At 44.3% G+C, this 16,354-nt stretch overlaps 1 protein-coding gene across 2 annotated transcripts in view; it reads left to right on the forward strand.

Annotated features, from left to right (window-relative positions):
- Positions 1–16,354, forward strand: part of PREX1 (phosphatidylinositol-3,4,5-trisphosphate dependent Rac exchange factor 1) — a 411,313-nt gene that overhangs the window by 301,582 nt on the left and 93,377 nt on the right. For both annotated transcript variants that reach the window (XM_029611388.1, XM_029611389.1), the window contains exons 16-17: positions 2,329–2,471; positions 9,121–9,213. In XM_029611388.1, coding sequence (XP_029467248.1) covers positions 2,329–2,471; positions 9,121–9,213 — 236 coding nt within the window. The remainder of the gene's footprint in view (positions 1–2,328; positions 2,472–9,120; positions 9,214–16,354) is intronic.

Here is a 16,354-nt window from a genome sequence, read left to right on the forward strand (position 1 = left end):
TTCCCTCCGAGGCCGCTCCGAAATTGGACACACACAACTCATGGCGGCCTTGGAGGGAACTCTCCTTCTGCCTGCCCACCTTTGAAAATCCTTTGAAAATCCACCCCAATGTGTATTTGAAGAGTAAACAGAAGTGTGTACAAGAAATTTGCAAATAAGTACAAGAAAAACCAAAAATAAATTCAGTACACAAACCTCAGAGGCCACTATTGGGGAGAATCAAGAAAAATATGTCTAAGCGGGCTTTCATAGGTGTTACAGCCTAAAGAGAAAATGCGAAAAGAAAACTGTTAACAAAATTCCGACATCTTTACCAACTATAGTTGTTGCAGTCAGTCCCATAATGCTGGTCTCATAATTGACCTGCGGCTACTTTCTTAAAGTCCAGAAAGAGTCTTAATTGAGGTGGCTCAAAGAAAATATATTTAACTGCGGCCAAAACTACCATACATTTAAAAGGAAAATGGACCATACATGTGGCACCGAGTGCCAATACCTCAGATCATATAGAGAGAATCGTCTTCCTGCACTCTTACTGGGAGATGCATCAAGCTGTGGAAGGGCTCTAATGTATGTAAAACAGCATATTTATTTATTTATTTACACGTTTTGTATACCGTCATTTGGAGGGGGTTCCATCATAACGGTTTACAACAGTTTGTTAAAATCGAATACAGTGTCAATTCCTAAAACATATAACTTATCTATGAAATTAAAACATAATTAAAATTATTAGCATCATTATCATCTATCAGTTCATAATCATATATAGCATATATCACGCAATATAGCCCTATCGAAGCAGTATTGCATGGTATATGCAATATTTTGCATAGCCCTGCCAAGATTCTCTCCCCTATTACAATGAACTGCTTTGCATGCATTTGCATGTATGAATAATGCGAATGCATGCAAAGCATCTCATTACTAGGCAATTCTATGTAAATATTTTATCCTGGCTGACTTAGAAAGTGGACAGCCATGCTAAAATAACACTCCTTGAGGAATCAAATCTAGTGCGGGAGCCCAGAGACCCTAACGTGGGTCCTGAGGTTCTTGCATTGCATTTAAAGGGTCATACAAATTAAAAAAGTGTCGTGGCAAAAAGACGAAGCTGGGGGTCATGGCTGACCCCCAGCTCAACCTCGGACCACCACTTGAGGCAGCCCCGACACCCAAAGTTATAAAAAAAAGAATGGACTTCCATGCACAGCGATGGACCCCCCCCAAACCCTGTCTTCACAAAATAAGTTGTCACCCCAGCCCCCCTTTCCGAAAACATATGAGCTGTGACTTCCCTCCAGTCCTCCACCCCAATAGAACTCCAAAATCATTGGGGTAATGGTGCCGCCCCTTCCCTTCCCTTCCCCAAATGAATTTAAAAAAGCATTAGTAGTTTAGTCGGACCTCCCACCCCCTGACACCTGTCTCGCACTCCCAAACACCTTTTCTGGATCCTGTGAAAAATAGCTATTGGTCATGAGCAAATCCAATTTTTTAAAAAGAGGTCAACAGAGAGTGTGAGTGAGAGAGAGAGAGAGAGAGTGTGTGCACTCTAGCGTAAGTTGGACTATATCATTCATTTCATTCACATGAAAATGAAGAGCATCCCCAGACTTAAAGGACACCTAGAGGCCTGAATCACCAAGACTTTTCTCCTATTCTGTGTCTATGAGAAAAATCCATGATGCATCAGACCCTCAAGAAAGCAAAGAGCAAAAACGGAATTCCTGGAGGTCATAATGTCTGTCTGGAATGGAGAGTTTGCTTAGTTTATTGATAGAGCAACACAAAACCTCAGTATTTAGTCAGTTCACGGCTTCTTCTGGCTGCATTACTCTCTTTGCTCAGATACTGTGCAACAAGTCCTTTCTTCAGGATGCATTCTATGGTGCATTTTTTGGAATCCTATTCTAAGATCTCTGGACTCTGACTCTCCCAGGTTAAAGGACTCTGACTCTCCCAGGTTAAAGCACCATTAAGCTTTAACCCGTACGCCCTATGGCATCACTTCATATTTATTTCCTGCCTTATCTTCTTTCCAGCTTGTTGCAAGCTTCCAAGTTCTCTTCCCTGTTGATTGTAACTTTGACTCATTCCTACTTACTGTTTATCTTTCGTTTACTTGAATAGTTACCCCAGTTTTTTATTCTTGTTAATTGTAAACCGATCCGATATGGTTATTTACTATGAAGGTCGGTATATAAAACTGTTAAATAAATAAATAAGATAATTTTTTTTTTTCATTTTGTGTTGTTGATTTGAATTAGGAATATCTTTTGGATTTCCTTTCTGATTTGCCCTTGCATGCCTTTTCCTTGTCTCTAGTCCTAGAGAAGAGCGAGTTCAAAGATGAATCTCAGTTCTTCCGCTTTCATGCCGATGAAGAGATGGAGGGGACCAATTCCAGGAACAAGCAGCTGCGCAATGACTTCAAACTCATTGAAAACATCTTGGCCAAGACTCTGCTGGTGAGCTCTGATAATGTGTTTATTTAAATGAAATCATTGTTTATTCAGGCGGATGAGGTCAACGCCATAGAACTTTTATTTGGTTGCCCACATGTGTGGCCTTACTATTTATATTCTGTGTTTTTTTTCTTTGCCAGGCAATTTCCTTCTCTTAGGATTAGGGAACAGTGCCTTTAAGATGTACGGTACTCTCCAGGCTTAGTTCTCCCATTGTTTGAGAACAGGAATTAACGATAACAATGTTTGGGATTGTTCATAATGTTCAGCCACGCCAAGTTATGAGTGAGAGATAGTCAGCCCTATTTCGTTCATGCTTCCCTTTTCTGTGCATTCTTGGATGTCTCTTCTCTTTTTTTTTTTTTTTTTGTCAGAACAAATGCTTGCTGAGGGGAGAAAAAAGTGTGGGACTCGGCTACAAGGATCACTCGTGATTCGCTTGGCATCACTTGTCTGATTCAGATGATAGTTGAAATCTTTCTCCTGGCTCTAAGAGGCGCCTTTTGCAATTAAGAAGTAGCTTAGCACATATCGCTTCTGCTAGCTTCAAATGAGAGCCAATAAAAAAAAAAAAAGTAGTATCCACGTCAGTTGGGGCTCATTTCTCTCATGTCCTTGCAAGGCCTCAGTCCTTACGCAAGGCGTATTGCACGGCGTCTGTTCTTTTCCATTGTCTTTCACATACTAACAGTGAAGTGCAGCAGCCCTCCAGCTGGTCCATAGCTTGGAGTGTGTTTAAGGCTGACAGCAGTAATAAGCTTCATTGTTCCTTTCAGTGAACTTGAGAGGATATGTTTGAATTACACTGAACCATTATGCATAAGTTCTGAAAACATGCTGAGGAACCTTTGGTACTGGCTGAATGATGGAGTGAACATGGTAAATGGAATTCACATTCAAAACAGGAAGGCGATGAGTGGAGGTGCCTCAGAGATCAGTCCTGGACCCAGATGTTCGGGTAACAGCCTCATTAGGTTTAGGAGCTATTTAGGTTATTTCAAAACTTGATGGTAAGACATGAGGTAGGGGTAGGGTGGGGTGCAGCTTGGTGTTGGATTAAAAATGGGAACTTATATAGTAAATGACAGCAGATAAAAACCCAAATAGCCCATCTCGTGAGCCCAGCAATGAGTTATCAGACTAATCTCATGGGGTAGCTGACTTGGATAATAAGTGATATCCTATAAGCAGTCAAGCGCCTCTGGCTTGCAGCTGGGAAGTATGCTTAGCGGTGTGGACTGGAATAACTGGATGGGCCAACTGGTCTTTATCTGCCATCACCTACTCTGTTACAACGGCAGTCAGAGCTATTTGTCATTTTCTTAAGTAGAGAATAGTTGATGTTTTAATCCTTCTGGTGGGTGATTGATCATGGTAAAAAGTAATGCTTGGGAATGCCTTTGTTTTTGTAGGCTGCGGTTTCAGGAGCATTGAATAATGCCCCAGCTCAAACTGTAGAGGGTTTTTAGTTCTAATGGATGCAAACCACTTGCACTACAACAAAAAGTCCGCATGTTCCAGAATGTTCAGTCTCATGCCTGCTTCCTTTCTCGAGCATAAAAATCTGATTTTGTTTTTTGAAACACACTAGTATCAGGCACCTTGACTTAAGGGGTAACACATTAATATCTCTTACAGGTGCATTGCTGTGAATTATTTGGTTTGCTATTTTCATTCAGATGTACTGTACGGAAGTCGTCGTTTCTCTTTTTATAGATTGTTATTGTACAGAGGAAAGTTGGCAGGAAGCTGAAAGTGAAATACTGACAGGATAAAATGCGAACATAGAATTTGAGGTGGTGCAATTCAGCGCTACCTGCTGCACACGTGAGCTCCATTAGGGTAGTTCTGTCAGCAGAAGAGCACTCTTTCTTTGTAGCTGACCAGATGTCCTTATTGTGAGGAGATAAGCAAAGATGGTTTTCCAGCACATGTTCTGCAGAGACGGATTTTGTTTGGCCAATTTGTTTTTCTTAATGATCATGAAGACATATTCTCTAGCATGACCAGAGTTGGAGGGTACTGAGGTTTGGTGCCATAAATGGCAAATTGTCATAATGGGTTCAAAAGATTTAGGCGATTAAAGTAGACTTTTAACTGCTTAAATCTAACCAGTTAAAAATTCCTGCCCTTCTCTCTGGCTAAAATCTGTCTGCACAAAATTGCTGTATGGGCAGATTTAGCCAGATGTGCCTGGGGTAGAGTTTTCAGATTTAGCCGGAGTGCTAACCGGCTAAATTTGTGTAGACAATTCTGCCCTCACAAGTGACTGTCCTAAAGCTAACTGCATAGACCTTCAACTGGACATTCAGGTGCAACTTACTTAGCCAGTTAGCTGTGGCTAAGTATCCAGACAAAGTTAACTGGCCCTTTCAGTATTGTAACCCAATGTGTAAAATTGCAGATGTACCTCTCCAGGAGGGATACATCTCAGCAATCATGGTCATTGGTCTTCCTATTGGGCCTAGTACTGGTGGCTGGGGTAACTTTATAAATGTGGACAGTGGGGGAAAGTGTGCATGTAACTTTCACATGCAGATTTTATCCTGAATTTTCTTAGCAAACTTATGCGCATACGTTTGCTTTGAAAATTCTCAAGTCTGTGCCCGTGGTGCTCTCGCACAAAGTTGTACCAGCTCTAGTGAGGATGGAACTTGTGTGGGTGAACTTAAATGGAAACGTATGCATGTGAGTCCCAACTCCATCTGCAGGAATGCCCCTTTCTGGTTCGTATAAAAGTAAGCGTGAAACCGAGATATGTACCCACTTTTAGGCGCTTTGAGCCTGGGTCAGTTTCAGAACTGCCACGTACTTGCCTAAAACTGTTCCACAAGCGTAAATGGCTTTGAAAATCAGGCCTGAATAAAGTGAAGGCTGCTGAGATGTGGTACAGATAAGTTTCTTGTCCCATGATGCAGGTATTCTTTCTGGTGTCACAACCCTTGCGGGTTACATTTTTGTAGACTTTTTGGGGTACATATTCAGTAGCCATTTAGACGGATAACTCACAAGTTATCTTTCTAAATGGGTTAAATGACGTATTGAGCCTATTATCCGGCTAAATTATAGCCAGATATGTTGTTACCTGGCTATAATTTAGCTGGATGTAAAAGAGGCGTTTTGTGGGCGTTCCGGGGGAGGGGGTCCTGTTATCCGGCTAACTTAAGCCGAATATTGGGTATATGCGGCTGAGTTAGCCACATAACTTTAGACCTTCTGGAAGCGTACACTTCCATCGTAGTTGCCTAACAATGGCAGCGGCGTCTCCAGAAGCGCTGGTCCTGGATCATGGTAGGAGGCTACCGTGATCCTGGAGACCAACGTGAAATAAAGTTATGGGGCAGGTGGGGGGGGGATAAGTCTGCGAGGCTGCAAATTTGAAATTTTAGATTTGTAAGGGGAAATCGGAACAGGGGGTGGAGGAGGGCAGGGGAGGATGCCCGGCACCCAAAAATTTAGTTTTTACATTATATGGCCCGTTTTGTAGGGTGACTAGTTTGCCCCTGTAGGGCCTTGGCAGCTCAGGTGGTGGAAGGGAGGTGGGGGACAGTCCCCGTTTTGGTTTTTGTTTTAATGGAAGGTAACTTAACCATAGCCAGATAACTTTATACATAACCGGTGATATTCTTTTGAATATCACCGGTTATGTATAGTTATTCGGCTATGGTTAGTCGGATAAATTTAATCGGGGATATTCAGTAAGACCTTTATCCCACTGAACATGCAGGGCAAGCTATTCGGCTAGCTTTAGCCAGATAACTTGTCCACTAAACGTCCTACTGAATATGGACCCCTTTACATAAATAGTGGTATACAATTACTGTAGCAGGATTTTGGGATTTTTTTTTTTTTTTTTGAAGGATTCATTTATTCTTTGGTCTCTTCCTGAACAGGTTTGTGTCAGAGGAGAGAAACTAGTTTTATCGGTTCTTGAATCTTTGTTTTGGCTCTCCTGTATGGGCGTTCTTGATGTATATAAACTGGTGTTTTTATGCGCATTGTGTTTATGCACATTTTTCATGGGCTCTGCTGCTTTTTTTCTTTTGGTGGAGGGGGATACAGAAAATTGCAACATGGCGGTGAAAACAGAGATTACTAGTACCGAACGAACGTAGAAGGAATCCAGCTGTCCCCGACTGCAGGCATTTTATAGACTTAGATGGCCAGTGGGGATGGTTATCCAGCTTTTGCACTTTAAATTCAGCAGCATTCAATGTCACTGAAGTTCAGAGTGCTAGAAACAGATTAGCAATTTGTTTTCTTAATGACTTATAAATACAATGAGCAATCAAGGCTATTTTAAAGTCTGCAAGTATCATTAGAAGGATGTTGGGCTGATAATTACAAGATGTATCTTTTGGAAGTTGAAGATATAGCTCTTGGAACTGGCTGAACATTCCACAAACAGCTTTCTTATGTCCAACAACTAGAAACCATGGTGAATTTTCTTCCAAGCAAACTCATACGATTAAACGCTGCTTTTTTTTTTTTATTATTATTTTGTGTGCCTGCCTTATTGGAAAACATAGCATCTCCTTGACCACAATGTGGAGATTGCAAGAAAGAGGCCTGTATTATCATTTCAAGGTGCACTTTTGATCGTCACATAAAATTAGCGGATTTATAGAATCCCCCGCAAGAAGGGCAGAGATTGGAGCTTTTTACATTCTCCGAGCCTTTTGTCATTTTTCCAGGAAAGCCGTTTGTGCTGTTGGACAGGGCTTCTTTTTTCTCCTGCCTTCTGCTAGCAGTTAAAGTGAGGGAAGCAGAAGCCGTTGGCAGTCAATAATTCTATAAATAGAATTTATTTTGTCTTCGAAACAAGAACAATGTTAAAGTTCAACAAATGGGAAGAAAATATCTAGCATGATCTTTGCTTCATCTTTTCAAAATATAATTCTTAAACATGTGATAGAATATTACTGTTCAGATACCTTAGTAATACATGTACGTCATTTATATGGACATTTCTCACTTGCCTTATAAGTCTGAGGTCCTTAAAACCTTTCTATATCAATCTGTATTGATAAGATCATATAGAGTAGGTACTATTAACATAACACATATGAATACATTCCCTTCTCCCCAAGAAGCCAGGGCTTTATAGCTGAAACTTGCAGAAAGATACATGGGTCCATTTTCAGCCAATTTCCAGCCAGCAAAGTTAGCCCGTTAAACTTATCTGGCTACCTTTGGCAGGATATTCAATGGCGCAGCCGCACTATTGAATATACCCATCTGTCTTAAAGTTACCGGATAGGTGTATCTGGCTAACTTTAGGTCTCCTCTGTGACAAGGACTAGATTTAGCCAGATAAGTTACCTGGCTAACTTTGAACATTAGAATTAGCTTGATAACTTAACTCCATTCCCGGAACTCCCCTATCTTTCCAGCTAAATTCTAGCTAATGAGTTATCCAGCTAAAATTGCATTTAGCTGGATAACTTATGAGTTATCCCACTAGATGTCATTGAATATAGACCCCACACACTCCATTCCAAGAATTCTGTATCACAAGCTCTATTTTTCTGAGGAGCTTGTGTTTCTGACAGAGGATATTTTACCTAATCAGTAATGGGCTATCCTGGTGCTCTTGGGTAGTGTGGAAACGAGTTGTGATTCCTACAGACCTGGAGGCAGAAATTCAGTCTGACGCCAGCTTTTCTTAAAACATCCTCTTTATTCACAGCTTCATTCATATAGACAACAGTAAACTGACTTTACCTTCAGACAGCGTACTCTCTCTCTACTCACAGTTGTGCTGCTTCATCTCAGCTCAGTGTTTGGACAGTGTTACATACAGGAGCTGCCTTCCTCCAGGAGACCTGGGCCTGGGTCTGGTTATCCTTACCTAGATCCCAGCTCTTATTCCCCAGCCTCTGGTTACTCCCTCTGAGCCCCACCTGCCCCACAGGATCTCGCTCATAGTGCATACTCGCCTTAGTGGATTTAAGGTGGACCAGGCATCTAGCCTGATCCTGCACAGGTAAATAATGGAACACTAGTGGTGCTGCCTTACAGGTAGGTATCTCAAAGGCTTTAGCTTCAAGTACTTCCTATGATTACTTTAGCATAGGTGGGGTTAAAAGAGGGTTGGGCAAATTCCTGGAGGAAAAGTCCATAAACATTTAGCCAGGTAGATTTGGGAAAGCCACTAATTATCTCTTGGCGTGAGCAACAAGGAATGAATCTGATGCTGAGCTTGATGGAACATTGGTCTGACCAAGCATAGATTAATCTTATGTTCTTGTGGAATAACTACCACATTCTGCTTCTCAGAAGAGCATTTTAATTCTTTTGTTTTCCTCTGTATCTATGCATTATATTGATTGCTTTATCTTGATTTCCTGTAAGCAGGTCATAATGATAATAGGATCAGGAACAGGTTTTGGCTAGTGGAAGAGTCAGCACTAGGGTAGAGTCTTTTCATGAAAAAGATTTTCTAGATGAGGTATCTGCTTGACAGAGAACTGTGCATCTTCACTTTCCCCAGTACAGGAATAAAGTGGGTTTTCTGGAAGTCTATGCGAGTATTCCTTGGTAAAGTTTTGTGTGCTTCAGACTGTGTTGTTTAAAATCAAACATTCAGGATTTTGAATTTTAATCTCAAGCCTCAATTGCTGAAATGTCTTCTGCCTTTTCTCTATGGCAGATCTTGCCTCAGGAGGAGGACTATGGATTTACCGTTGAAGATAAGAACAAAGCCATCATGGTCAAATCAGTTCGGCGAGGATCCGATGCCGAGGTATGTAATGCCTAAGAATGCTAGCAATTTTATTTTCCTAGCATGAAGCCAGATGGACTCAGGACCAATGGGTTATGCTTCCCTGCCAGCAGATGGAGAAGGAGTCAGAATTCAAAGCTGACGACACCCTACATTCACCCCTGCAGTGACCTCAGCCCTTCAGTATTTCTCCATCTCTAGCAGATGGTAGACATTCCTCTCTCTATGGGGATTGCTATATGTTTTGGAAGGAGAAATTCTACATTTAAAATGGAGAAAAAATTGAGCCCCGCTCTCCTGCGGTGATACCTAAAGGTCCCTCCCCCAGCTGAGTATTCCTGAGGTGGTTTCCGAGATCCCTCAGAGGTGTGTCTTGGTCCAGTAGCCGGTTCCTGGCGTGGAATTTGCTGCTTAAGTAGCTGAAAAGCAGCGGGTGCAGGAAGCCGATCACGGCGGTGACAACCAAAGCCCTCTCCCCCTGCAGCTGGAGGCCGTCTCTGTACTCAGCAGGTAAGTGCTGAGGCCAGGTAAGTCAAAAAAAAAGAGAAGAAGATTTACCTCCTGATTCAGGGATGTTTGGAGGGGTTTTCGGTAAGACTTCCTCCGATCTCCTTGCTCGGCACCGTACCGACGTCGTTCCCGATCCCGTTGGGGTAAGGGGAAGTGGGCTTCCAAGCAGGTTGAGTGGCCCCCTGGTGAGCTAGGCCCCGCTTTAGGCTTGGTTGACACAGTGCGTGGTAGGCCGCAGCAGCGCCATCTTGCACACGTCTTTGTGCGTGCTGTATTACTTTCCATAGAATGTCAGTATGTGCAATGCGTCAGTTCTGCATGCAAGTTGCATGCATAACGTCGTGCGCGTACATACATGCACAACCTACTAAGCACAGAATAAAGGTAAAGCCGGGTGTATGGGCTGTGCGTGCGCCTCGCCATGTCCTACCTAGGTGCCCGAAATCTGTTCGCATAAAATTTTAAGTGCGAGCCGACAGAATGCACAGTTACCGCTGCCAATGGCGCCAGCATCTAAGAAACATAAACACCTTTCTCTCTGCACTGCTTGTCATATTAGGCCTTCACAGTCTGACCTGGATTCCAACTTATGTCAGCACTGTGAGGAAGCCCAGGGAGAGTTGCCCTCCCCGAACTTTGATAAACCTGGCTTCTCCCATTCAGAGGATGGGTTAACCACAGCCTTAACTGGAAGTACCCCAGATCTGTGTACTCCAGTGACTAGGTCATCCATGGGAAAGAGAAATTCAGTGGCGCCTACCCCAGTACCTCCTGGCCTAGGCATGGACCCGGTTGCCTTCTCTTGGGTGGAATTTTTCCAGGGCCTTCAAGCCTTCGTACAGGCGCAGTCTGCTACCTCACATGCCCCTGTCCGGAACCTCAGCCAGTAAGCCCTCCCACTTCCAGTCCTATCGGCAAACCTCGAGGCATGCCTCATCTCATCAAGTGTATCCCTGGCAGGGACCAGGACATCATGGACGAAGAGAAGGATATGGATTCCTTGGAAGATGGAGAAATTCCCCCTGGCTTAGAACCATATTGGACCATGTTACAGTTTTTCCATAGAGATGAATTGCCAGCCTTTGTTTTCCAGACCCTGAAGATGATGGGAGTTCTTGGGGCAGAATCTATGACAGAGCCAAAGAAGAATCCCATTCTGGTTTCCCTACAGAAAGCCTCTTGCTACTTTCCAGTACTGGAAGCCATCCAGAAGTTGATTGACCTGGAATGGGATGCCCCAGAAGCAAGTTTTAAAGGGGGATGAGCGCTAGAAGCTTTACACCTACTGGATCCGGCAGTGAGAGAGTGTTTGTGTTTCCCTAAAGTGGATGCACTGGTCTGTGCCATCTTTAAGTGAACAACTATCCCAGTGAAGGGAAGAGTAGCAGTAAAGGATGCACACAATAGACGGATGTAGTCTATCCTTGAACAGACCTTTGACGCAGTAGCAATAACCTTACAGATTGCTTCTTGTTGTGACCTGGTAGCTCGTCATCCACCTCTCAGGAGGTGGATGACTCTGGGATGAATTCCAGAGCGGTTATGGATCTCGCTGCCGCCTTTTTAGCTGACATGGGCTCGAATCTATTTCGTACTTCGTCCAGAGGAGTGGCTTCAGTGGTGGCGGCTAGAAGGCACTTATGGCTGCGGAATTAATCAGCAGATGTAACCTCCAAGGCAAATCTTACAATAATGCCCTTTAAACGATTACTCCTTTTTGGAACCAAATTGGAAAAGCAGACCAGTAAATGGGATGAATCTCCAGTTCCTCGGCTACCAGAAAATAAGAGAAAACAGTTACAGCGCCCCTCGCCTATGAGGGGTTGATCCAGGGGCTCCCAATGCTTTTGCCTCTACAGAAACTCAACATTTCAGAGGTCTCAGCCCTTTGGGAGGTCTCAGTCCTTTTGTAGTAGACAGCCCAAGAGAGGGGCAGGCTCCGGTTCAGGTTTGTCCCAAACCCCTCAATGAAATTTTGCCAACCCATCCTCGGAACAAGGAGATGGGGTTCAACTGTCCCTCTTCTACCAGCGGTTGGTCGAGATTACTTCAGACAAATGGGTACTGGACATATTCATGATGTCTCCTTGCCACTCCCTGCACAAGAAGTAGGCAGTGGAGACTACTCTTTTAAGGATCCTCAGGATGAGGGCTATAATCCCAGTACCTGCACACCAGGAAAATATGGGGCGTTATTGCATCTATTTCATCGTACCAAAGAAGGAAGGTTCCTTTCACCTCATCCTGGACCTCAACAGTGTCAACAGACATCTATGAGTGAATAATTTCCTTATGGAAACCCTACGCTCTGTGATAATGGCTGAAAAATCGAGAGAGTTCTTAACTTCCCTGGACCTATCCGAGGCCTACCTACATATTCCAATCCATCGAGAACACCAACATTTCCTACGCTTTGCAGGACTGGGTCACTATTATCAGTTCCAGGCACTGCCCTTTGGCCTAGCCACCACCCCCAGAACATTTTCCAAGATTATGGTGGTTGTAGCAGCAGCATTGAGAAAAGAGGGATTCCTGGTGCACCCCTACTTGGACAACTGATTGATCCGGGCCAAGTCTGTGGAAGAGAGTCTTCGAGTGACCAAAAGGGTCACCTCCTTGCTTCAGGAACTCGGCTGGGTTGTAAACCTGGACAAAAGCAGTCTCAAGCACTTCCAGTCCTTGGAGTATCTGTGAGGCCGATTTGACACCAAACAGGGCAGGGTCTTTCTTCCGACCACGCAGATAAGGAAGTTGATGTGCCAAGTGCATCAGTTGATGAGCACAATCCGCCCGATGATGTGGAGATATCTTCAAGATCTCAGGTTGATGGCAGCAACCCTGGAAGTAGTGCCATGGGCGCGGGCACACATGCGACTACTTCAACGCTCACTACTGTCTTGTTGGAACCCGCAGTCTTAAGACTATTCGATTTGCCTCCACTTACCGATAGGAGTATGCTCTCAGCTCCAGTGGTGGCTGCAGGAAGCTCATCTGAGTAGGAGTGTACCTCTGTCCTCCCCGAACTAGCTGGTCCTCACAACAGATTTGTTACATTCATCAAATAGCCTTATTATGAAATTATGTAACCGAACCTTAATGGCACTCTTATAAAATGTATTAACATATTCAAGTCCCGACATTACTATTTGTGCCTTTTTGTAAACCGTTGTGATGGTATATAACTGAACGATGGTATGGGAAAGATTTTAAATAAATAAACAGACGTGAGCCTCCTGGGCTGGGGAGCTCACTGTCAGGGACTCACGGCCCAGGGGCGTTGGACTGGGGAAGAGGCTGTCTGGAAGATCAATTGCCTAGAAGCCCGGGCAGTCAGATTGGCATGGCTACAATTCAGCCACCAACTCCAGGGTCAAGCAGTCTGCGTAATGTCAGGCAATGCAACAACGGTAGTCTACATCAACCGCCAGGGTGGAACCAAGAGCCAGCAAGTGTCACACGAGATATATCTCCTTATGGAATGGGAGGAAATACATCTAAAGATGATCTCAGCCTACCACATTGCAGGAAAAGACAATGTCAGAGCACACTTTCTAAGCAGGGAGATTCTAGATCCAGGAGAGTGGGAGTTGTTGACCAAAGCTTTTCAACTGATAGTAGATCGCTGGGGTCTCCTGTCCATCGACTTGCTGGCCACATCCCATAATGTGAAGGTTCCCCAATTCTTCAGTCACAGAAAAGAACAGTGGTCCCTGGGGGTCATCACTCTCATCCTGTTACGACTGTCGCTGCCCGACATCTCCACTCCGCCCTCCTTACCTCTTTGGCGACTCCTCCCGCGGTTGATGGACGTCTGACTGCCACGGCGTCTGCCTGCCATCCTCTCCGGTGTCCCCGGTCCGACTTGGGCGCTGCATCCCGCCATGTTGTTCAGCTGCCATAGGGCATGCACACCGCACGGCCCTGCTTCTTATTCCTTCTTTGGTGCGAACCTCAGGGGCGTCCCCCTGTGATGATGTCACGCATCCCGGATACAAAAGCCTACTCTGTTTGCTAGCTATTCGAGTTAGCAAGGACTCCTTACGGATGGGATTCGCTCTCCGTACTTAGCTACTCTGCCTCTCCTTAATTGGACTTACTCTATCAGGGTACCCGCTCCTCAGGGGCCTCTCTCTTTTCTTTCAGGTCACTGTCTGGAACCGGTACTCGCTCCTCGAGGGCCCATGTTCCCGGACTCGCTGCCTGAGCTTCACTTCTGCTTGGAAGAACCTGCTGCCTTCACTATCAGTGAGTTACCATCTATATTCTCTCAGAGCTGTTCCCTGGAACCAGGTACTCGCTCCTCGAGGGCCTGCCTCTATTCCAGCTTCTGTGTTACCTTCTGGGAGAAACCGCTGTGTGAGTAATCAACCAACGAGGCTTTATACCAGAACCCTGTGTATGCTCCACTGTACTCACTATCTCAGTTTCTCTTCCCTACAGCATAGCTATTGAGGAATCGCTGTTCCAGTGTTCTGAGGGACTACAAGCCCAGCCGGGCTTCATCTCTACTTACTACTGCCACCTCTGGTGGCTTCTCAACTCTGTTTAATAAAAGATAATTCTGTGTTGTGTGTCCTAAAGCTGAGCCTGACCTGTGGCCCCTCATGGGACTTCCCCCCGTGGGCGTGGTCATCTGCCACAGTCTCCAAGGGTCCACCCAAAACCTTACAAACAGTAACACATTCAGACCTGGCCGGAAGAAGAGTTGATATAAAACCTTCTTCCATGGGCCCTGCTGGACAGGGTCATTCGCAGAATTGAGTACCACAGAGGATTAGTCCTACTAGTAGCTTCAGACTGGCCCAGGCGTCCATGATATGTGGACATGCGGAGACTCCTGATGGAAACCCTCCTGTGCTTCCCTCCGCATAGGGGCCTGCTTCAGCAGGGACCGGTCCTTCACGAGGATCCGACTCAATTCTGTCTTACGGTCTGGCCCTTGAGAGGGCTTTCCTGATGAAGCAAAGATATTCTGCGGCAGTAATTGTGTATATGCGGATCTGGAGAGTATTTGAGGCCTGGTGCGAGGAACGCAGTATCTGGAAATTTCAGAACCAGTCCAAAAGATGGACCACCTGTTTGTCCTTCATTGTGGAAGGAAGCAGGGTGAACCAGCTTCACAGGCTCCCATAGCTCACTGGATTAAGGAGGTGGTCACGGGAGCCTATCTGGAGGCAAGAAAGCTATTACCTTCTCAGGTTAAAGCTCATTCCACTAGGGCTCAGGCGGTCTCATGGGCAGAAGCTAGACTGCTGTCTCCTGTCGACATCTGCCGAGCGGTGATGTGGTCCTCTTTGCACACCTTCTCAAGGCCCGTATAGGCACAAGAGGATTCAGCCTTTGCAAGGATGGTATTAACCAGACGGCGGGCAGCCTCCCATCCCGATTGGGAGTAGCTTTTGTACATCCCATTGGTCCTGAGTCCATCTGGCTACACGCTAGGAAATGAAGAAATTACTTTCCTGATAATTTTGTTTTCCTTAGTGTAGACAGATGGACTCAGCATCCCGCCCATGGCTGCCCAAGAATGGTGCCAAGGATTTGCCCATGCAGTGGATATCGATTCCAAGAGATTACGGGTAAGCCATCATCCAGTCCCTAGATCAGGGCATCTATATTCCTATTGGATTTCAGTGTTTTTGATTGGTTGAGTACAGTTATGGTTATCCGTTTTTAATCATATTTTTAGTCAAGCTTTTTCATTAGTATATCCGTAGTTGCTTTTGAAGAGAATACTGAAGGGTGTTTCTAGGGGGTGTTTCTAGGGTGACGTCAGCTTTGAAATCTGACTGTGTCTCCATCTGCTGGCAGGGGAACATAACCCATTGGTCCTGAGTCCATCCGTCTACACTAAGGAAAATGATAGTATCAGGTAAGTAATTTCTCCATTGGCCATTCTCAACAGTAAGTCAACATTTGAACTAACAAGAAAAGACATATGTTCACTTTTTATGGTCTTGCAGGTAGAAATATCATAATCTAGTAGACGATGGCACTACTGCTACTTATTTCTGAAGTGCTGTACAGATGTGTATAATGGAGTTTAAAATCAAGAGAAATAAAAATAAAAGACCAGTAGGTCCATCCAGTCTGCGTAGCTATTCCTGAGAAATTATGACTCCTTTACAGGACAACTGACTTCTGCTCAAATCATAACCTTATTTAATTACTTGAATTTATTACTTACCTTTCTGAATAAGAAATTCACCCAAGGTGAGGTAAAATATATTAGACTGGTAGCATATAGTCAATTCCCAGTAGGTGTAGCAGTTTAGCAATTCTAATCTGTTGGAGAAGGTGGACAGTAAGATCCGATCTTGAAATAAACCAAACAATAGAAATAAATTTAAAAAATACACATTTCATGCAACATCTCAGTAAAATACATAACACCTTAAGCAGCATCTCAGTAGCATACACAACACTTCAGCAAAACATAGACAACATCTCATCAAAAAATCGGTTTAGCAATATGTTCAAGTACTAATGTGTGGTGCCAAATAGCTTCTAATGCATGGAGGGGAGCAATTTCATCTGTTTTCCAAGGTGGACGTAGTTCTTGGTTTTGAATTAAAGGTCTGATGGAAGAGCCATGCTTTTACTTGCTTCCTGAAGTGGGAGTAGTCATACATTTAATGGAGGTCTTCTGGGA

The sequence above is a fragment of the Rhinatrema bivittatum genome, chromosome 8 (genome assembly GCF_901001135.1).
Source record: "Rhinatrema bivittatum chromosome 8, aRhiBiv1.1, whole genome shotgun sequence".
Classification (NCBI taxonomy): Eukaryota; Metazoa; Chordata; class Amphibia; order Gymnophiona; family Rhinatrematidae; genus Rhinatrema; species Rhinatrema bivittatum.